General features: G+C 34.1%; 1 protein-coding gene across 1 annotated transcript in view; it reads left to right on the plus strand.

The window, feature by feature from the left end:
* The window catches only part of LOC149411359 (uncharacterized), a 270,274-nt gene that overhangs the window by 230,809 nt on the left and 14,930 nt on the right, over nt 1-24,535 (plus strand). Inside the window, exons 8-9 of the mRNA XM_089647466.1 lie at nt 11,531-11,698; nt 12,148-12,337. Coding sequence (XP_089503592.1) covers nt 11,531-11,698; nt 12,148-12,337 — 358 coding nt within the window. The remainder of the gene's footprint in view (nt 1-11,530; nt 11,699-12,147; nt 12,338-24,535) is intronic.

Raw genomic sequence — 24,535 nt, forward strand, 5'->3', positions numbered from 1 at the left:
TCCCGTCTCGCCACGCAGTCTGCGTGTAGACGCATCCGCCGCTAAGACCTAGACGAACCTTAACCCATGAACGCGGGCACCCCTGCTAAGTCACCAAAATTTGCGAACCACTGCTACAGAGTGACTTATGGCAGAGGTTTTGGTTATCCAATAAATGGTTCCCGGGGCGGCGGTACCCATACCCGCCTCCAAAATTTACATACATGAAAAGTAATGGAATAATTACATAAGTATAGGTTTGGAGAGCAACCAAACATTTAAAAAATCACTTGAATGCTTTTCCGTAAAATATAAAAGGTTTTTTTTCTTACTTGAATAAATTAAATAAATAATTTTTCAATTTCGAAAGAAAATAAGGTTTAATATAATTCAACCCCCGTTTATGAAAAAAATCAAGCTTCACAAATTGGAATTCTAGCAAAAATAATATTTAATTCAAATTATACAAAGACAAATTTACAAACATTAATTCAATATTGAATGCTTTATTGAGAATTCTTGGAATTGAATTTTACATTATTCTGAAGGTGGTTTAGGAGATTTCTGAATAGAAATATGTATAGTGTTTCTTCGAAATGTTATCAAAATCGGTACATTTTGCTATGGGCAAAGAGAATATTACAATAGAAATAATAATGTCTACTTGTTATGTTTTTCGACGTTATTATTGTAAAAATTAAATGTTGTTTCAAATATTTAAAAGAAAAGGATATGATGAAAACAATTTGCTAAATTGTTGCTCTACCAAAAAGTTTTCACAATTAGAATATTCTGCCGTGGACAAAAGGAAAATAGTATATAAGCATATATTCTTGTTGTATAAAAATGAAGATGCGAGCTGAAAAGGTGGTGTTTTCCTTGAAATTCCTGTATAATTCTCTTTTCAATTTTACTTTTGCATTTAATGACCACATCCAGGCACTATCTAACCTTCCCCCTTCCCGTCTCCTCCCCTTCCTACTTCATTAAGCCTCAACAAGAAACTTCAATTGATAATTCCATATTCTCATTGCCTCCGGGTAGTTAGGAATTTTGCCCGTAACATATTTAAAAAATTTACGTTGTGGAAAACATTTTATTTAACATGTTATGAATGCAGATTCGACAGTTAATATCTAATTACAGTTTCTAGTTTAATCTCAATGGGGAGATTTTAAACAATGCAAAGACTTATTGAACAATTGTAAAATTTTGTTTCATGTGAAATATAATAATATGGTGAAAAGTGACTTTAGAAATACTGAATTAACAAAAGCTAAAGACAGATTTATTTCCCAACTAAGACAATAAGGGTCAGCACTATTCTACCACAAACCCCTCATTAATTAGGTTGGTACTGGTAATTAATAATAATGGACCGTTATCATTGCTTTGTCCCTCAGAACAATAACAAGTCTCAGTCACAAAGACAGCATTATTATGTTTTCATATATGTAACAATAATTAGACAATATTTTAACTGCTCCATATACGAGGAGGTATAATGAAGTAGTTCTACATTATAACTGCTCCATTAATAAGTAGGTACCTACACGTTACGTTACTATGAGTAATGCTGTGAGCATTTAGCCGCCCGTCATCGAAAAATGTTATCTAATTGTTGTGTTCCCACAAACAGTTCTTCAACTCGTCGTGGAAGGAGATTTTAAATAATAGGTTCTTTGTGTTAAATCAGGGATTTATTAATAATTCGCGTATTACAATGGTGACTCGATAGTCGACCTAACTAGAAGCTGGCTAAATGAAATATGAAAACAACAAGTTTGTCTGGGAGCATCCTAACTGGTCCTGGCGACTACTGGCTACTAGCTGCCATCTTGCGGACTTCCACGCAAGCTCTATGCACTGCCCGCTATGAATGCATCTATAAAGTTCTTACTGCCCAGCGGTAATTATGTATATATTACATACAAGCAGCACATAAAAAACCTTAAATCAAAAAATTATCCTATTAGTTGGTGTATTTGGTAAAATAATCGATCTTCAACAACACAAGTAAAAAGGGGATTGTACTTTAGCTTAATCCAGTCCCATCTAAATTATTTAATTTAAATATGAGGAAACACTTACATTACATATTTAAACGACCTACATATAATACAGAGTAAATTTATAAAAAAAACTTTAACCCAGATACCCTCACTAAAAAAGTACACCAAGAAATGAAAATTACTGAATATCAGAAAACTGTATGAATAAAATATATGCTTATTATTCTACAAAATCCAAAATAGATTTATACATACGAACACAACATTTATAAAAACATTACAAGTACATGAACACTAAACAAGACAACATAATAAACTATAGACACATTCAGCAAAGACTGAAAGTGGTAAAAGAAACATAGGCCACGAGTTAGTAGTATTAAGTGTGTGCCAAATTTAGCCAAAGCTACACATGCTAGTAACTCGCGCAAAAGCATGTCAGTCGCAATCTTTAGCGTACCAATGGCGTGTGTATCGTGTCGCTGTTAGTAACTCACATGCCAGTAGTTCGCATGTGATCAAATGTCTCGATGGGACGATGAAAAGACTTGGCGATGACTTAATCATGCAATATTGCGACTACCGCTGCTTGTATAATACAGGTTTTCTGCTCAATAACAAAAATGCAGTTCTGGAGTTCTGATTTCTTCTGGGACCTCCATTCCAGTTGAATATACACACTAAACTAGAGACATGAGTTGCTAACATGCCTGTAGGTAGCGGGTGTATATTGACCTTCAAGCACGATAGTATTTAGCATGCATACTCACCAAAAGCATGCGTTTTCACTGACATATGTATCCGCGGTTTACATGTGCCAGAGCTGTTATTCAATTATGTGCCATATGCGAAAAGGAGGATTACATTTTTATTTTAAACAAACACATGTTTAAAAAAATATATATTTGAATAAAGTTCCTAAAAATGTGGGGAAATTGGTGAAAAAGTGGCTTTTGTCGAAATCAAAATTAAAAAAAATATAAGTAAATTAATAATTTTCTTATTTGTTTTATTATTATTGATTATTTTCCTCTTTTTCAGTACACCTTGAGTATTCAAACAAAACATATTTAAATGTGGTGGTAGAATGCTTCCCTTGCACCCATTTGCGTTTACTATAATACTACACATTGCCAATAGAAGTTGCATCTTTCATAGTAATTATTTAATTGTTCTATTAACGTGGTATTATTACTACTCGCGGACTAGAACTACAAGGGATACTTTATTGCTGCCGACATCAAAAGCTTTTCCTCGGGAAGCTTTGTTAATGAACTTTGTTTAGCCGACGACAAATATCTTAGCCTGGATTATTTGGACAGCGGCTCGTGTTTGCTTACTGCATCGCTGCGAGTTAAACTAGATAATGTCTTTTGTCTTTTCACTCTTTACTTTCAATAACTCCTTGGTGAAAGAGCAACGCTCAGAAACTAAAACCTTGCTTGAAATGGCTGTAACCGTGTTTGGGACCAGATTGGAATTTCTTGAGTTTTCAAAACCTTCATCCTCCCTTTCCTTTTCTTCCCATGATCTGCAGACTCACAGCTGATTCTGGGCAGTTGTTACTATTCGGTATTAGTATAGAACTGTGCGTTCTTAGTATTGTGAATGGTTTGTTGATAAATATTAACGTCTTCTTCACAACACAATAAGTTTATTTTGACCCGAAACCCTTACAATCGGGAACGAGTGTGTAGGATGGCCTGGAGGCCAAAATCTCTTCTATTATGCTTTTAAAATCAGAATGGTGCGAGAAACCTAACTGCTAGCCCATCTCCGTACTTATTATGGAGGGGCAAACCTACGTACTACCGCCATCTGTCGGATAAGTTTATTACCTACATACATGTATTGTAGCTCGAATTATTACACTGAGTAATAGGGATATATTTACATATATGGCAGCAGCACGCTTGAATTCAAACAAAACCTCAACTCATCACGCATAGCTGCTGCATCCGGGAAACAAGCTGGGATGATGTTTACGATCAGTGCTAAATCGGATCTTACTTGTACCTGTGCTGTGAATATCTGTGAAAATAAAATAGAACGAAAAAAATGAACACTGGAGTGAATTTTTGGAATATTTTACCGTTTTTCCAAAACGTTTTGAGAGATGTCTTGTCATAATGTACCATATTTATGGAACCTAAAAATATGAGATAAGCGACGAAATCTAGGTGGATTCATTGGCTTCAAACCGCAGTAAGCAGTTTTATATTTTTTTTATTAATATTTTGAGAAATGATATTAAAAAAATAATATAGTAAATGTATATATTTATATATACTCGTATGTGACATCAATCACTCTAGTGGTTAATAGCATAGCTCTCCATTTTCCGAATAAACAGTTATTTTTAATGGTTCAAGAAATAACAGCTAAAAAAATTTTGAATCAATTATCTGTGAAATATAAACTATAATAACAATGTAAAACGCCTGCATCAATAACAAAAAATACAAAAGACTTTACCAATATTTACAAATTAAAGTATCATATTAATCAGAGTATGCTGAGTAAAGAATTTGATTTTTTTTGGAAAATACCGAACGTACCTATGGTATTGGCCGTCAAAACGTCAGCGAGTGACGTCACGTGTCACGGGACATAATTACATACAATTAACCGATGTTCCCTGCGAAAGCTCATAAGTTCGTTATTATTGGAGATATCGTAAAAACAATTTTACTGTGGTTAAAATTCCTCAAATACAATATTTAGGTCAGTGAGCCAGTCTAGGGCTTTTGGTGTCGCCCTGTGAAACTCTTAAATCCCGCCGGGGAATTAATGCAGCGAGCATTCTTTGACCATACTTTCGATAGTCTGCACCGCACATTGCCGAATTTTTTTTAGCGTGCATACCTGTGCATCAATATAAATGGAATGCAAAATCAATACACATTGGTGGACAACTTAATTTAACTCTAAGCAAACAAGCAAAAAATGTTAGTAAATTAAGAGAATAATAATTCGTAACACTTCTTCTAAAATAGAATCCAATCTCGTCAGTTACAACCCACTGGCAAGAAAGCTGTATGTTTATTACCAACTCTGTACAGTAATTGAAGTTTGTTCATGCCTCAAATGAGATTCTATACGTAAAATAATACTCGTGGCGCCCACAAGCTACCCAGGGGTTTCCATTGCTTATTGGTCTAGTTCAAACTATACAATTCTAGGACAGAATAGTTCAAGACTTAACCATTAGGTGCTTACGAATAGCAAACGTTATATTTTTTTATAAATAAATTTATAAAAATAATGATTATATGGAAGAGTACGTATGAGACGAATGGGGCAAGGAGTGTGTGCCAAAACAGGCAGAGCAGCTGGGATTCTTTTGAGGTATTTACATAAAAAAGGGTTTTTTGGCGTTCCGTCCTCTCTACCTACCCCTGCGGGGAAATGAATAATTAATAAATTAGATGAATAAGTCAATAAAATAATTTTTAAACAACCACTTAGTCAGGATAACTAAATATTTCAAAACAACTTTTCCTAAACTTCTTAGTTAAAATATTTCATGAATCATATTATTGGAGTGACAAAAATTTATGTACGGACATGAATAACACAATTATTTTAACTGTATTTTAATCAATAATTACTTTATCTTTAATGGTAATAATAATAAGGAATTCACAATGAATACACTACATTTTATTTTGATGAAGGGAATTCGGTTACAGAAATATGTAGATTTTTCATTAATTTGTGGTGCACATCGTTTTAATATATATGTAAAAAAATATATATATATGTTCACAGTTAATTTTCAAGACCTTGTAATGAACGTAGTCGGGGAAAAATACTAAAAATTTAAGTATAAATATTAAATTTAAGAAATAAATAATATTAATTTGAAAACAAGCAATATACAATCTAGCGAGAAAATACTGCTGACGTAATAAAGCGCTTGGCGAAACACAGAATACTCAATTATGATAAAACATGGGCTACTCTTCATTCATATGAGTTGCTTCAGGGTTGGTGAAATCATAAAAGTTTTTGAAAATGATTAAAATTCACATGAAAAAATATTAATTAAAAAGGTAAATTCAAGACGAATTTTAATAATATTTTTCTAATTAAATAGTGTGTTTTTTTTACCAGCCATTGGTGACTTTAATATTTGTAGGACCAGGTAGTTCGAAAAATGCGAGGGAATGAATTGAGTTATAATTTCGTGTACTTTCCTCGTTGCGTGTCCCCCACCGAGGTGCATCTCGTAGTTTTGGAGCCAACCCGGTGCGTGAGACCAGGATCACAGACTACGTTAGTCAAATAGTCAGTATAATTTTTGACTATTATAGTTTTATTTGTGACTTCATTTTGATAGTATGATTAATTTGGATGGCAAAAAAAACAAAAAAGCAAGATAGATAATTGCTAGCATTGCAAGAAATATTTGTGCTTGGTTCGTGAAGAAGAGTAATCATCGAGTAGTTTTTTTGTTTGTTTTGTTGGTTAGAAGGATAACTTTTTTAGATTATTTTTCATGCAGTTCCTAGTGTCATAAAACTGACAAAGGATGATTAAGCTATAAAATTTTGGTATAAAATATTATTGTTAAAAGTCTTGGTATTTTATAAGCATAAAAAATGGTAATTTCTAGTGATCTAAGTACATAAGTGTAAATATCAATAAACGAGATGTGATTATGATATACCTTTGTTTTGTTTAAAAAAAACATAACGTTTTTTTATATTTTAATTCACTACAAGTGGCGGGTTAGTTGCTGCCTATGCAATCCTCAGTAGTGAGAAGGGGGAGTAGATGAGGTATAGGCCAGTTAGTTTTAAAATAAAATTAATATCCCGCAAGAATTCCAACCGAGTATGAAAACAGAGATTAAAATCACTTCGGATTTCTGATCAAATAATGTATAATGTGGTATTTTACTCGTATAACGACTCAATAAATAAATATTGGAAATCGTTTTCTTGTCTTCCTAAGAACAATCCAATCTACGATTACACCATATAAAATGATTCCCAGCAACGTTCGGTCTGATCGTTTCGACATAATACACATTTACTTGTACAATGTACAGGTCAATTTGAGAGGCGGGTTTGGGAACCGCCGCTCTGGGAACCATTTATTGGATAACCAACACCTCTGCCGTAGGTCACTCCAAGTGGATCGCTACGTTTGGTGAATTAGCAGAGGTGCCCGGGCTCATCGGGTGAGGTGTGTCCAGAATGCGCCTGCCCACAAACTGTGTGGCATGCTAGATCTGGAGAGGTTCATTTGAGGAGACTTGACTAGCTTTGACTTCTGCTATTGGTCTCTTGGTTTATCTCTTCTCCTTTTTTTCTTTAAAAAAGACCCCCACACATTATCCCAAAAGATGACATAGGCCCTGAGGAAAATTATTTTGCTCAGGGCGTCCTGCGTGGGCTTAATGTGAAAAAAACAGTTCACTGAATAAAAAATGTAAAACTAAAAATACTGCAATGCAAAATAAAATGTCGGCATCAGTTGGTGTCAGTGTCGAAAAAGTGGTGTTTATTGAAATATTATTTTAACAGATTCATTTACAAAAAAAAAATATACCTATGAAAACATTTTTTTTACAATAAAACATCTATTTTCAATTTTTACCTAGTTCTGTCATCTCTTGTGCAGGGAAGTAGCCAATTTCAATGATTTTTTTTTGGTTTGAATTCAACCATCCTCCCTGGGAACTGAAGTCGACAGCGTTAACAATTACGCCTAATCCCAGGTGAGTAGGAACGATAAATATTTACAGCCAAATAGATTATTGAAGACAATATTAAAAGTAGGAAGCATAATTAATTTTCTACATGATTTAATTATGCACTTTATTATAATGTTACCTACCTCACTAGGTGTGACCTGTACTAAGGAACATATTAATTAAATTAAATTTACTTTGTATCCCGAAGGGATCATTTTGAAATTTATTAAATAGTGATGTATACAAAGTAGGTTATTTTATTTAATTATAATAAATCCACACAGTGATTTTGCCAATATATAAATATTGTGTCTTATACTGAATTTTTCTTCTTATAATGAAAATTTCCCTGTGAATTTTCTTATTTTATCGTCTCGTTTCAAGCTGAAGAATACGCCGTGAACGTCCTTGAGAAGTTTTGTAAATCTGTGAGCGCATTTGAGAAGGATTTGTGAAACAGCCCTCGCAGTCTGAAGCATGTTTTCATGTAATATTTTAGAGTGAGGCTCTCGAATGTGAATGCCGCCTAACATTTATTTAATACTGCTGAAAGGCCGAGAAATTGCAGCTTTTTGATGTCGTTTACATATCGTTACTAAACTTGTGCCGGAGCTTGTTAAAATCCGGGCCGAAATAATAAATGTCTGGGGTTCTAGGAACTCTGATATTTTTATTTTTTAGAACGTCATATATTTTTACAGAATCAAGTTTAGTCGAGCTGCAGTATACTGAGTTGTTTTTATTTGTTTCTTATCAATATAGTATTGAATTGTGCTGAAGAGCTGATCTACTGATAAGGCTACTGGTCCGGACGGTTTTCCTCCTTCAATAATTATGAAAATCTCTCCAAATATCTCTGTACCCCTTGCGTACATATTTAATCTCTGCATCATGTCTTCCACATTTCCACAGTGTTGGAAACTAACGAGGGTCAGCCCCATTCACAAAGCTGATGAAAAGACTGACGTCAGAAATTATAGACCAGTTGCAGTACTGTCAACAATTCCAAAAATTTTTGAAATGATTATCTGTGATAAAATTAGTCCACAAATCACGCCTTTCTTAAGAGGTAATCCACATGGCTTCTTACCGAAGAAATCAACGGTAACCAATTTACTCTCTTTCTCTCGACGGGTAGCACAAGGCCTAGACTGTAGGCATCAGACGGACGTAATTTACACGGACTTCGCAAAGGCATTTGACCGAGTAGATCACGATATTCTAATAAAAAAGATGCATAAAATAGGTTTTAATCAACCCTTACTGACATTTTTTGCGTCATATTTAAAAAATAGAAGTCAGTATGTAAATATAAATGGATACGACTCCCATAAGTTCGCAGCTCTGTCAGGAATTTCTCAAGGATCGAATCTCGGTCCCATGTTATTCCTTATTCTGATAGATGACATTCAGGATTGCATACGTCACAGCTCATATCTACTATTCGCAGATGACATGAAACTGATGAAGGAAATCGAATCAGATTATGATTATTCGAAACTGCAGGCCGACCTCGATTCAATCATGATATGGTCGGTAGAAAATAAACTTAACTTCAATATTAAAAAATGCGTTGTTATGACTTATATTTGTTCACAAAATCCGCTATTCTGCCAGTATAGAATGAATGGTGAAGTACTTACACGCGTAAACATCATCAAGGACCTTGGGGTGATCTTTGATCCCAAGCTGACATTTTCAAACTACATAGTCCAGCTTACCTCGGCTTGCTCCAAAACTCTTGGTTTTGCAATTAGAACTTGCAAACAATTCAATAACATAGAAGCAACGACCTCCATGTTCAACGAAGTGGTCAGAAGCAAGCTGGAGTACGCCAGTACTGTCTGGATACCTTATCAACTTAAATACATAAATATGATTGAACAAATTCAAAAAAAATTCCTAAGGTATGTTTACATGCGATCATACGGAATATATCCGAAATTCATGCATCACGTGGAACTGCTAAAGGAGACAAATTACCAAAGCCTGGAGACTAGGCGTAGTGCCAGACTCATGGTGTTTGAATTAAAGTTACTAAAAAACCTTATCGATTGCCCATATCTCCTGTCATGCTGTGGATTATTCGTTCCTGATAAATACTGTCGAAATCGTAGCCACGACCTATTCTGTATACCGCAGGGTCAGACAGATGTCATTGCCCAACATAGCATGACAAGAGGTATGACCTTGCTAAATTCCCTACCAGCGGATATAGATGTGTTTAATATTAACTATAAAAAAATAAAAAATAAATCACTATACCATGTTTTAAAAAATATATGTACATGTATTGTTAGTTTTAATAAAATTGTACCATAATTGGACTGACCTGTCTGTCGTACAATAATAAAAAATAATAAAAAATCTTAGCAATACACTTCTTGTCACTTATTCTGAGTGAGCTGTGATTAATGTCATACGAAATCTAAATACTTCTCGACTCAAACTCATACATTCAATACATCACATTTCGTTAACTCTTCGGGCTAATTTTTTCACTTTCGGGAATAACTCATATGGTATCATAGGCCATAACCCTTACTGCCATGGTGAGAAATGTGATCTAAACGATATTATAAATCCTGGCAAAGCATAGCATGACGAGGAGAGTGGTGCTGTTGAACGAACTAGCAAAGAATTTGGATGTAAATGACTGTTCTCTAAATGACCTAAAACAATTATTGAAGAGTCACTTACCCAAATGCTGATATGATGTAAAATTGTACTGTAACTGAAATAAATGTTCTGTTGTACAATAAAAAAATAAAAAATAAAAAAAAGAAAAAAAAAAAGATAAAAAAACACCACGCTTTATATTCAAATGTAAAGAAAAACGACAGGAGAATTAAAATTAGCACCTTTATGAAACCAAAGGTTCGAAACGCAATATGGAAAATAAGTGAAACTGATTTTTTTTTACTAATTATTTTCGTACGAAAAGATAAAAAAAAGTGAGGTTACAATAACGTCCGTTATATATTTATCTAATAAAGTCCTTACATATTTTGTCGTTATCAATAATTTAAATTATAAAAAACGAAAGCTGAGCGTTAGCGTATACGTTCAGAAATATTCAAATTAATTTGGATTTTATTGCAAAGCGGAAATACTTATACCTACTATCAAAATATTGCTGAGGCCCGAAGAGTTAAATTATTATATCATAAAGAATAATTTTATTGAATCTTTGTGTTTACCAAAACACTTTTACTAAAGTAACAAGAAAACCAAATTGACAAATCTAAAGCTACCACTAAACAGATAACACAAACATTATAAATGTCTTCAATATATATCTGAATTAAAACCAATGCTGCCACAGTATGTTCAAAAAATTATTATGCCTAAAAATAGTAAAGCAATGTTCAAAGACTGGGTAATGACACAGTTAGTCCGCATCGCATTATACATTGCTTTCTAGAGTGGTAGATATTTTCATTATTGCCCTGGTAAAGACCACGAAACGTTGACAAATTAATTTTAAATATTTTACAAAGCTTTATAACGCACACCTACTGTCCATCAGACAGAACGCAAATCGTGCTTAAGGTAAATCAGACGCCAAAACTTGGATCACCAGCCATGACAGATAAAACATCAATTTTTAGTGGTATTCGATGACACGATCTACATAGCCAGTAACTTCTTTGACTTTTTCTTCTCCACGTACCTTTCAACCTAACACAAATGCCACAGTCCTACTGGATCCGCTTAACTGGAATCAATTGGTAATTTGCGCGGTATTCACATAAAAATAAAATAAATACCACCACTGTCTTTGAAAATGTTTGTATTTTAATTTTTGTTTGTAGTAATCTTATTTTTTCTCCAGATATGAGCTGATGTATGGCTGCACCGAGTTGGAGAGCTATCACCTCCTGGGGGCGGTGGCCCTCGCACATGGCATGCTGGAGAGTGAGAGAGACGCCCTGCTAAGACTCTACTCCCAGGCCAGGTTCGAGTACAGACCAGACCTTGCTCTGGTGGCTACACTGAAAGAGTATGTAGTTACATTATTACTTTAATAGCTATCCGGGCAGCTTGTTGTAACTTGAAATAGTCTTTTCTCTTATCTCTTGGTTTCAGCTATGGATCTGTTATGCTTAATGTTTGGTTCATAATTGTGAAAAACCCATTCTAATATCAGACCGAACAAAAACCTGCAATGCACTGGTCATACAAAAAGAATCTTTGATGACAGAAAACTGAAAATCATTACCAAGTGGGGACGACTCAGTAAAACCGATTCAGATGCAGGTAGATGAAGAGGAATATTGACTGCAATTAAGAGGATTGGAGCAGAATGGGATTGTTTACGGGCTGGAGAAGATGAGAAATTTTAATTTCCCAAAAAGGACCTCGTAAAATACACTTCTCTGGCTACGTAGGCTCCGTTATCCGTATAAAGTGTAATTTTAACATTTCTGATCTGATAATATTTTTCCCCAGGTATAGCTCATTTGACCTAGAACCCGGAAAGTCAGCTGCAGATTCTCACAGAGACTCTCTACTAGACATCCTCAGCGATGCGCGGGTCACTGCACCAACAGTGCAGACTGCGAACTTCCACTCCAAAGCCAACCCCAAGTCCTACTTCTACGTTTTCGGGCACAACTCTCAGGCTGGGGAATACGCTGCTGTAAGTATCGGAACTCTTTGCCATTATCATTTTCTTACCCTTGTATTTTTCCGTCCATTACAGATCAAGTTTTTCCTCATATAGCACCTGGATTTGCTTTTCTCAACTTTGTCTGAAGTAGCCAATTAGACGTCTTCGAACTGGAATTGTTGCCAGTATTTTATGCTGATGTTAATTTCCCGACATTCAATCGGCAACTATATTTCCAAGCAACTTTATCTGCGACTTATTTGTGCCACTATTTCAATACTTAGTACATCTTGGATCGTCAAACTTCCCACAAACGCCCATTTTGTGACTCCCGCCGTTCTTTTATAAATCTCATTTCGACTGTTTGGTGCCCTCAAACGTTCTTTTCCATTCATCATCCAGATTTGTGGCAGTTGGTAAAGGCGGGGTGATACACTAATTTTTATATTGCAACTTTGAATCGTAACTAGCACTGCGTTTCTTATCATCGAGGGGTGAAGCGAACGCACAGCACCACTCACCGCACCTTTTTTAAGTTCGCTTTCCCCATCTTGCCAGCCGTCGCTTGAGAGTACTACTCTTCTGTACTACATATTGAAACATATTTCACTATCTCTGAAACTGAAGATCGCTTGTCTGCTTTCTCATGGTAACAGTGTATAAGTTTATATGGCTTTGAATAACTTTGTACGTGCAGGTAAAAGGATACGGTTGTAATTCGACATGGTCTTACGAAGTAATTCCATCTTAAGCACTGCTTCACATATTGTATTTTGAAACGGTTATAGCCATGTTCACATGTGCACGTACAGTACATGGAGTGCATGCCGTACACCTAATGGCAGTTTTCGCCCAACTTCATACTATCTGGGCTATATACCTACTATGGGCTTCATACTATCCATTTTCCAATGGACACAAGTCATCTTTAGCTGCACAAATCTACAGAATGTCAAGATCAAACCGTGTTCGTAAGGGTTTGAGTGTTTGACATTTGTAATATTTTGCGTTACGCTACTCATTGTCACCTTTCTGAATTATACTTATTTAAAGAACGGGTTATTTTTCAGATTTCTAAATTTCGAAATATACGATTTTCTTCACAGAATATCATATAAATTATTTTTGAAGTGAAACTTCTTTACGCGCGTAATGCATTTTCGAGGACCGGAGTAAAACCGACTCATGACCGTCACGAAAAACCGTGATCATTTCGCTATAGGAACCTAGCTAATATTATATACCTAGTTTAGGTCACTCTCTAAACTCAGCTTCGCGGTCTAGAGGTAGAGCGCCCGACTGTCGTCGTGAAGAACCGAGGTTCGATCCCCGCTTTACCTAATTTTTTTTTTCTTTTTGTGATTTTTTTAATACCAGGAAAAGTGATAAAATGCTCTCGTGCTGAGACTTTTAGATATTTTGACTATATGATATTTTGGTCGAAATATAGCTTACAAATCGAGCCGGTAGAGTCGCTCGGTATTTTGATTAATTATTTTTATTTTGAATCATTAAAATTACTAATCAAGGCCGATAACGCGACTAATTACCCTCGCAGACGTGCGTGACAATTTTTTTTAGTAAAAAACACAGCCGTAAGTGAGTTTTTCAAAATTTAGAAATGTTTTGCAAATTCGACTCCATACGGGTATGAGACTGTTAAAACACGATAGATCTTTTCAAAAACGGACAAATATACGGAAATATTTTGAAAAACGACAGATATGACTTCACACTGACGATATATCTTCGATTCGACCCTATATAAAGCGTTAACGAGACGTTATGTGATATTATTCATTTGCCGTGTTTGATAACGAAAATTTGGGCGGGACAAGTTAATTGAGGAGTACACGTTGTATACGCGGTTCTCGTCGCGCGAGATACCTCTCCTCGCGGTCTAGAGGCAGAGCGTTCGACACTCGTTATGCAGGACCCGGGTTCGAATCCCATATTTTTATAACTTTTAATTTTTTTTATCACATGCTACTTATAAATATGTCAATAGACAGAAAAAAAGAGAGAATGAAATGAAAAGAGAGAGAGAAGAATACTAAAAGTTTCACTTCCGTCGTGCGTAGGCTTGCCACACACTGTATATTTTTTTAAATCCCTCACGAGAGTACCACGGAGCACTTAGCCAGTGCAAAACAACGGCATACTCAAGTGAGGATTTTTTTTAACATTAGCTCTACACAAGAGTCCCTGAGGAAAATGAGAGGAAGTTCTGGAAAGGAAACAGATATGAGGGGTGAGTAGGAATCTGGGGGTCAGTGTGTCCAGGAGTGACGGTCGTATGAATACAACCCTCCAACTGCGGTGAAATTTGATGGGTCGAGAGAGTTCTGGAGAAGTCAAACGACCTACCTCAACCAGTCTTCTTTCGATCCGGCTCGCCACGCATTAAGTGGGCAGATACAGACAAACCTCATCCAATGAACCCAACCACCACTGTTAAATCAACAAACGCACCGAACCACTTGGGGTAACCTATGACATAGGTATTGATTATGCAATAAATGGTTCCTGGGCGGCATTACCCATACTCGCCTCCCAAATTGAATGACACAAAAAAGAGGAAGGCCATAAATAAATAATAAATAATTCTTTATTCCAGAATATGGGGAGGTAAGTGCAATCCCACACATTTCATAGAGAGTATAAGTATATAGCTATGATTCGCTTTGATTAGCCAACGTTTTTTTTCTGAATGCTTGACTTTCACTAGGGATACTGAACGTGTGTACCGTGTACCCCTTGACATGATTTTTTTAGGTAGGTAGGTAATAGATAATATCTGACGTATTATTTAAAAAATCAACACTAGGTAAAGATAAGCTTGGTAAACATTTGCCCCTTGTGGAAGACTAACCAATATTTGATCATTAATAATGTAAAACATTTTTTATTTTATACGTACAGATCTTCATAAAACATCGAGTCAAAAGAAAAATGTTAACTTTTTATGGCAACTTCCATGAATCCGTTGTCAGCTGAGCAGTGCAGCGGACCCGCAAAAACTACGCGGACAACACTTTAATAGTAGTTCAACGCTTCGCGTGATTTTTTTAATATTCACAAATAAGAAAGAGTTGGAGAGCGTGTAGTTGCTTTTGTTATGTTTTTGAGTCTGGATAAGAAATTTCAATAAAAATTTTTGGAAAAACCAGAAAAAACAAGTGTAATCTAGAAGATTGTTTGTAGATAGATATAGAGATATTTTCAATGGGTTTGTTATCTTCGTAAATTTTATAATTTTCTGAGATTCTAACTTGTCCGAGTGCTAGCCGAGCATCCAGCGAATCCGACTGTCGTCCACCTCAGATATAGATTTTTTCCACTTGTCTGATTAGCATTTAATTACTTCCCGCCTATTTAAATGTTACAATGCTCGTTTCACTTGATAAATCAACGCATTTATGACAAATCGTACTTTTTTAGATGAATAATTTCTTTTAAAGCTCCGTAGCTCGTAATGGAAGCAGCGTTGCGAGAGGAAAACAGTTGTCTTGGATGGGATATTTAAGAAAAATCTGGGCAAAAGTAATTACTCTACAACTATTAACGTTTATGCCATAGAATTAAGAAGAAAATAATTTTAAAAACGATACACATCGATTTGAATGATAACCGACGTCGTCACTATCTTTGGGTTCTAGCATATTTATATTATGTCTCTATTATACGTTGCCTGACATATTATATCTCCTTCCTACGCAGATAAAACTAACTTATTATGAAATATTGTAAATTTAAAAAATCTGGTAAAATTATTGGTTTTCCTGTTAAAAACGGGACTATAACGAATGATTTGACGAATTTCATAACAAAATATTACTAAAGCACGAATATTTTAATAGGAAGTTGGAACACGTGTCCTTCAAAATATTAATATTGTCGCATCTCGTCTATTATATATTTTTTTTGTTAGTGTCTATTCAATTACAGGTTTGATGAGAGTTACAATATATGATAATCTATAATATTTCATCTGTTTGTTCATAGTCCTCCTCACTAGGTAATCCTGTGCTGAGGCGGACTGGTAGATTTCTTTGATTTTCTGTTATTTAGTTTCTATGATGTTTTTGATACATTTTCTAGTATGCCTGCATTAATTTCTTTCACCCATGTTTTGATTTTTTCCTTAAGCTTATTTATCTTTTCTATCTTTTCAAACTTGGAGGAAGGATGTTGTAAAGTTTGGTTACCAGATATATGTGGTTTCTTTGGCCAAAACTTGTCTTGAATTTTGGAACATCTCGTATATCCCCTTTTGAGGCTCTTGTATCATGTGTCCGAGTTTCGTTAGGAGATTTTCTGTTTTTAAAATGATGTATTAAAATATTCTTGGCATATATTTGTTTCAAATTTAGAATGTCAAAACACTTAAAAATATCTTTTGAGGGGGTTCTGATGGGTAATTTTAGTATGGTTTTTATAATGCTCTTCTGAGCAATATCTAAGTGGTTAATATTATTTGCTGTAGCAGTTCCCCATACTAGAATTTCGTATTCAAGATGGGAATGACATACAGCATAAAATACTTTTTTGATGTCTTTCCTAGGTAGTATGTTTCTTAGGTTGACAAGATTAGGACAAGATATATTCTGAATGACCAATACATTATGACGAAATGGTCAATTAGTCACATTTTTTTAAATTGATTCTCATTTCTTTTGGCGCATTTGAATTTCATTATGATGGCACGTGGCATTTCTATATTCTTCATTATTATATTGTTCATGGGTTTTTTTACTTCACTAGACTAACGATTGTCCTGCACCTTGGTGGAGATAGAAAAATTGTTTTTTTTTTGACAATTATTAAAACTTTTTTATAGCAATTTAAAAGTCAAACATGTCGCTATAATATACAAAATACTTGTCCTACCAAGAAAACACTTTCCTAGCACAAAATAAATACAACATAGTTTGCGATACGAAGAAAGTACAACTTTCCTACTATCTTTTAATGCCTACACCGTTCTTAATATTTCCGGAACTAACAAACTTCAGAGTCCCCAAAAGCAAAAAGAAGCGACTATGATGGTTGCTAGGGGATGGTGGTTGGTGGCGCGGCAGATATGGAAGTAGGTTGTACGTTGAACGACATGAAAGCCTTATGTACCCAAACGGAAGCGTGTATGTGAGATGTACAGTAAACATGTCATCGCGCTCTGTTGATAAAAATGAAAGGCTGGGGAAAACGTCGTACGTTCTTTTGTGATAACTACTAACTGAAAGTCCAACTTATGAAACAAACATAGATAAAAAGGTCTTCTATTGATTAAGTTGATTTACGTTATTACGAGAGAATTTAAGAATATATAAGTCCAGTAATTAGACAACTTAGTGGTCAAAGAACAGTTCGGAATTCTAATACCGATTCAGATGTTTGACAGTCAGGCATATTATTGCTAGTGAAAGACCAATAATAGTAGACACTTATTCATTAAAATAAAACAATTTTGTATATTTGTGGCACGTTCTAAAGTAGAAGATAGTATCAGTATCGCCCTGGTGAAAAACCACCATTCGGAATTTAAACTCTGTTTGAAATGGCTTTGGCGCAGATTGCTGACCAGATCTGAATAGCCAAGTACTTCCCCATTGCCTTTCTCTTCCCACTTCCATTCGACCTCACAACATACCCCAATTTGGATAGCCTCAGTCTTGAAAAGCCTCTCTATCCTCAACGGGTGACTGTTTGGTGCGGTTTATGGTCCGGCGGAGTCATTGGACCTTACTTTTTCGAAAATGAAGCTGGAGCAATAATTACGGTGAATGGATTGCGCTATCAAGAGACGATCAATGATTTTTTATGGCCGGAATTGAATGGTATTAATTTGGACAGCGTTTACTTTCAACAAGACGGCGCTACGTGCCACACGAGCAAAGAAACCATTGATCTTTTACGATTATATATAAAAATAACACCTCTTATTGGAAAAATTCTGTATTTTGAAATGGAAGCCAACACTTTGGTAGTGCACAGCGCACTATCGGATAAGAGAACATTACGAACTGAACTGATAACTGAACTAACTGAATATTTGACATGAAAAAGAAGAAGATAAAGTTATGATATCACAAAAAGGTATATGACATGATCAACCGTATTACGTAATTGAGTTGTTTGACGTCAAGACATGGAATGATTAACGAATATGCATGAGATGTTAATGAATGTAAATAATTATTCATGCCGACGAGTATGGCGTGTCATCGTCTTTGACCTATTTGTATATGGTTCCATGAAAACAACTATCTCTGGTTCTCTGGTCACCTATATAATATTACAAATTTCAATGTTACCCATTCATAATATTTAGAAAAAAAATTCTAAATCAGTAAATTTCTTTGTTTTCGTAACATTTTTGTTCAGGCTACCTAAGACTTTTACAACGGGGGTTTTATCGAAGCTCACATTTTAATTATTTCTGATCAACGGATTACTAAAATCTCAAATGTTTCTAGAGGGATCTTTATGGGTATAAGTCATTTATATTTAAGATTAATAAAGACAAGAGCTTACCATTAAAATATTCTATGTAAAGCGATTTGAAAATTTTATATGATCTATAAAATTAGCTGTAAGCACCAGATTTTATTTTTCTATACGATGCATTAGTAACTTCTCAAAGGATCCCTCTAGAAACATGTGATATTTTAGTAATTAATTCATCAGAAGTAATTAAAATAAACCCCACCGAAATGGGGTAATAAATATGTCGTTAAGATTTCCACTTTATTTTAGAGATTTGATGGGAAAAATTGAACCGCTGGTCTGTCATAGTGTCATTTTGTGCACAGCTGCTTCATTATGTCATAAATATTCTGATTTTATTTAGGGTATTGTCTCGTCAAAATAAATATTGTTATTATTCTAATGCAATCTTCTATCGACAGTTGGCTATCATCAGATCATTTTCTTGGATACCCATTGTACAGAAGGTGTTTATTAAGATTTTTTTAAAAATTTCGCGCTAGTTGAAGGGTATTGCAAAAAAACGACTGTAGAATTGTAGACAAGGACAAAAAGTATTAGTTCTAACAGTTCCCTGGTGGCACATCGTAGCTGCAAGATGCCACGTCGAATGCTATTGAACGACTAAAAACTCTGCATCTCTTTGTAGCCACCGTCAACTCTCAAACCATAAAAATGAGACGAAGAAATGTATGCGCTTCTTAATCCCTTGGGCCATTTTTGTAGGTATTCTTCACAGACAACAAGCGCCGGTAAAGTCTTTTTGCTTTCAGCTTAATTTAGCTTGACACTTTCTTATAAAATAAATTTCCATCTCATTTTGTATTTGGTTGAATGATATAATTTTAAATCGTGTTAGAAAGTGAGAATACCGTGCTTTTAGTTTGCATAAAAAAATTTACTATAGACGCCCCAAAAAAAAGAAATAATTCTACGAAACCACATTTAAAATTTGAAAATATTTGTCAAGGTTTGCTAACTTAAAACTTAACTTGGTAAGGACAGAAAAATTCAAATAAAAAAATATATTCGGCATTTAATTTTTAAATTATTTTAGAAAATAAATAAAATTTCATCGTTAGTAGGGTTTACAGAGTGTATCTTATTCTTTACATTGCCAAATATTGTTACACGACAAATAAATGTGTGAGAGAATATTAAATTGAACTATGTTTAAATAATCTAATTTGTGAAGTTATTGCAATTCTTTTTAAAATCTAGAAATGAAAAGAGTCAGGTTTGTTGGTGATCAAAACCGTATGTAATTATCCGATAGATACACAGTCAATAAACGATTTAAACATATATACTATAATTAATTAGTTTCACATCACAGTAACATAAAAAAAATATGAAGCACTTTGTTAACGAGCAATTTTCCTAAGTGCATCTTAAAAGATACAAAATCAAGTTAAGTGTTTAAAAAAATACTTTTTATAAGACAAAAGAGAAGTAAAAATAAGTTTTATCACACCTCCGTTTAATTATTTTTGTTTAATTTCGTCTAAATAAGTGATTACAGTTTATGCAACAAAACCTTCGGTAAGCAATGAAAAAAACTTTATCTGTATTTGCATTCAAATTTTAAATATTTTTAATTGCATGTCAATTTGTGATACTGAAATCCAAAAGAGTATTTTATTTGCTTTAAAAAACGGTAATTTTATTTTGAAATACGTTCAAAAACAGTGATTTATCTGGAATTGAATAAAATAAGAAAATATTTTTGGAGCAATACGCATTTTGACAGTTCCCATATGTGAGAAATAAATTAAAAATGTCAGAAGCTTTAGGAGTTGAAACAAAAAAATAGTATTGCAAAAATAATGCGGTACTCACCCAGTAGTGTAGTTTAAATCATTTTAACCATTATCTTTGTTTTATTATGGGAAATGAGAAATACTAGACCAACCGATTGATAATTAAGATGAAACACAGGAATGTGTGACTGTTTTAAGAACGGTTCCACAGATTTGTTCCCAGCTGCATCATAGGGAGAAGAATTCTGTGATAATAGTCAACCTCCGATAAAACAAGGCACCAGAAGTAGAATATAAATATAATGTACGCAATACGATGATGAAAACCAAAGTCAGCGAAATTTCTAATACACGGAATTATGCATAAATAATGATTCTTAATTTTATTGAAATAATTTTAATAAATACAATTTAATCAATAAATAATTCTAATAAATATAAACGAAACACAAAACAAAATAAATAACACAGAAAATAGAAAGTAACGAAATACAAAAAAGGTGTCCCATATTAATAGATATCTTAAATGTTTATCCAAGACACTATCTAGGTTACAAATAAATTCGTTATAACTATATAGTTCTAAGAAAAATAGCAGCCAAATATTTAGAAAAATTAGTTTAAGATAATAGTTGTAGTGATTCTGAATTTGAAACATTAGATCATTATAAAATAGATCACAATAGACAAGCGGAAAAAGGCAAGATAGAAATCCTGGGTTCGATTCCCAGTTGCGACCGTTACCCGTTTCTTTTATGTTTCGTGTAGTTTTAATATTATTATTTTCTCCATCGATGAATAACGATTTTTAAGATTATTCCCATCAACGGAGATACTCAGTTTGAAATTTGTGAAAAATATTTTTAATTTTGTGTCACCGCAAAAAGTGTAACATTTGGCGCTCTGCCGTTTCTGCTTCGCTATCGCCCGAAGCTAAAGTTTTGCGGAACGAATGAACTTTTCCGCAGAACTGACACGTCCAGTGATGCGGATCTCTTGCTCTCGCTGCTCGCTGCTGCACGAGGCTGCAGCAGTCGTGTATTATTTTAGGGTTACCCCTCCCTACTCCCTATACTCTCTAGTCTCTGGTCCCTATGAAGGTCCACAAGCCATTTGGCAGAACAAACAATACATATTTCGGAGACAAGTTATTAGCGTGTGCATTGTAATATTGAATTTGTGAAACTAAATATTCATTTTATTATGAATTTTTTTTATTGATTTAAAAGGGTTTTTGAATTAATTTTAAACATTTCAATTTATAAAAATATTCATTCTCCTTATAATGATTTAGAATGTCTCGTTTATTGTTCGATGTTTCTTGTTTTTACGTGCAATGGAATGCTTCTAAAAAAATTACATCTTATTAAAAATTAATAAAATAAACTGAATTTAAATATAAAAACTACTGACTTCTCCTTGAATTTTTTGGGTTCGAATATTTCAATCAATTTGAGGGTGAAAAAGGATTTTTTTGATACCACACAAGAGTCCCAACTGTTCCCAACCGTCTGGAGCCAGTGAGAAAATAGCATCCCCAATTAGGGTATACTCGTATATTGATAGGCTGAAAGTAGTGTGGAGGGGAATGAGACGGGGGAGTGGAAGGTGAGGGAGTACCTGGCTATTCATATCTAGTCACTAAACACGGCTGAAGCCATTAAAGTAAACGTTTCAATTCTGAATGGTGGTCTTAGACCAGGGCGATGCTGAGAGTGTATCCCACACTGGAACGTTCCTTAAATATATTTTACATTATTTTATTTGAGAATATTGTGAAATTACACAAATTATACAAAAAAATTGACTTGCGTTAACCGGGATTTGAAACCGCGACCTCTGGCGAGTTAAGAGCTTTACCCCTCGACTATTTTATGAAGTGTTTTGGAATGAAAATGGAAATTTGTTAGAATTTTAAAACGTTAAGGTTATTTCAATTGAACTAAATTAATAAAACCACCCCTCCTTTGGAGGTTACTTAAAAATCATAACATAAAAATCAAAAATCAAAAAATATTTTTTTACTGTTTATTTTATTTCCGACTTTATGTCAGGGTTAAATCTTCCCCACAGGAAAAACTAAACTCTTTCACAAATTATCATTTGATCAATCCTCACTATGCAAATGCACTATTTAAACACAATAAATTCACAATACAAGAACAACACGTCAACTCACCAGAGATCAAATGGGAAAATAATTCACCGACTCCAGATATTTTCATATCAGAGGGTTCGGCTCGGTAGAACTCCTGACTGGACCTGTAAATCCTAATGATCCCTCAATATAAATAATTTAAAAAATCTTTCGTAATCCCACATATTTTTACAATCACTGATTTTTGCATTTTTATACATAAATTCTTTCACTAATCTAATAAGCCTAAATTTTGAATGAGAGAGCGTGGTATAATGCAAGTAACCGAAATAACAAATGGTTAAATTTTTATAGTCTGAGAGTGCCAAATTCTTTTAATTTAATTTCCTAAATCTGTTAATTTTCAGAATCAGATTTTTGAATATTACAGGAATTTGGAATAATATTTGGCTAATTTATGTAGCGCCGTTTTCGTGAGCAATCACCTCAAGGGCGCTGAATAGTGACATCAATGATATAAGTTTTTTTTTAATTTTGTCATGTAAAACTACATCGGGTCTATTATGACTAATCGTTCGGTCTGTTAGTATAGTTTTATCATAATAAGTTTTATAAAATTCATTTTCTAAAAATGAATTTAGTTTGTATAAATAATATGGTACTATATTACGGCAATCAATCTAGTTATGTTTAATTACCAAACATTGGCGAATTATTTTGAAAATTTGATTGTGTCTAAATGTATTCTCTTGTAATATTATTATTATTAACAACTATTTTAAAATGTCTTTTAAAAACTAAAGAAACAAATGGTTTGACTGAGGACTAACCCTTCGTAACCAATCTCGCCAAAATCGGGTAGGACCGATATTTATTTCGGATATTAACTGCTGAATTGTCATCTGATTTTCTGAGAAATTTATACATTTAAGCGTGTGCGCGTGTACACCCGCTTCCCAAATTATAAGTCGCATAGTAAATTCCCTTATTTGCTTTTGGTTAATTCACAAGAATTTTTATTGTACAATTTATTATCTGGACCCTTTTCTTCAGTTATTGCATTTTCAACTTTTCCCGCATATTCGTACATATATTTTAAAAACGTTAAAATTTCCTTTAAAACTTGAAGCAAAATATCGCTTGGTTTCACCAAACGCCGCATACAATACGCCGTGAATTATGATAATGGGCACCTAGGAATTTCCATCACCCCATTTGAATGCAGGGTGGTCGGGAGAGGGGATGGTGTAGCGATCCATTCACTGTGCAGGTCGAAATGACGTCTCGCTATTGAACAGTGTGATTATCTCATGGGCGAGGTGCCTGGAGGCTGTGCTCTGGACCACATTTCGATGATAGATGATAGAGAGTTAGATGGAGATGGGATGCAAGGAGATGCGTTGATCGAATGCTATTATTACGATGTCATAGATTGATATATGGAAGATTAAGGTGATGGATTTCAATCATTATTTTGTAGCTAAATTATATTCAGAAATTGCAGTTAATAATATTATTATTATCTTTCAATGAAATAGTGTTTTACCTACCTTACATCTATGTATGGTTTTAGAAGACAGTGTGAATTATTACATTTTGACAAAAGCAATTAAAATGTGAACTACTACTTATTTTTAAATGCTTTAAAATTTATTCGTTTTGTCACAACAGCCGTCCAGCCATTTTCGATAATAATTGAACAATCAACAATGCAACAATCGTGTAAATTGTCTGTAGGTACTTTGGTTAGTTAATATTTAAAGAAAGCAATCAAATTCGAAAAACTTGAAAATAAATCACTTTGTATTCACAGCTATTTTTTAAATAATCGATACGTTTTGAACCTGATTTCTTCATCAGGATAAACACAACAAATTTCATTAA

Source organism: Hesperophylax consimilis, chromosome 26 (genome assembly GCF_061612785.1).
Source record: "Hesperophylax consimilis isolate HC1 chromosome 26, BYU_Hcon_1.0, whole genome shotgun sequence".
Classification (NCBI taxonomy): domain Eukaryota; kingdom Metazoa; phylum Arthropoda; class Insecta; order Trichoptera; family Limnephilidae; genus Hesperophylax; species Hesperophylax consimilis.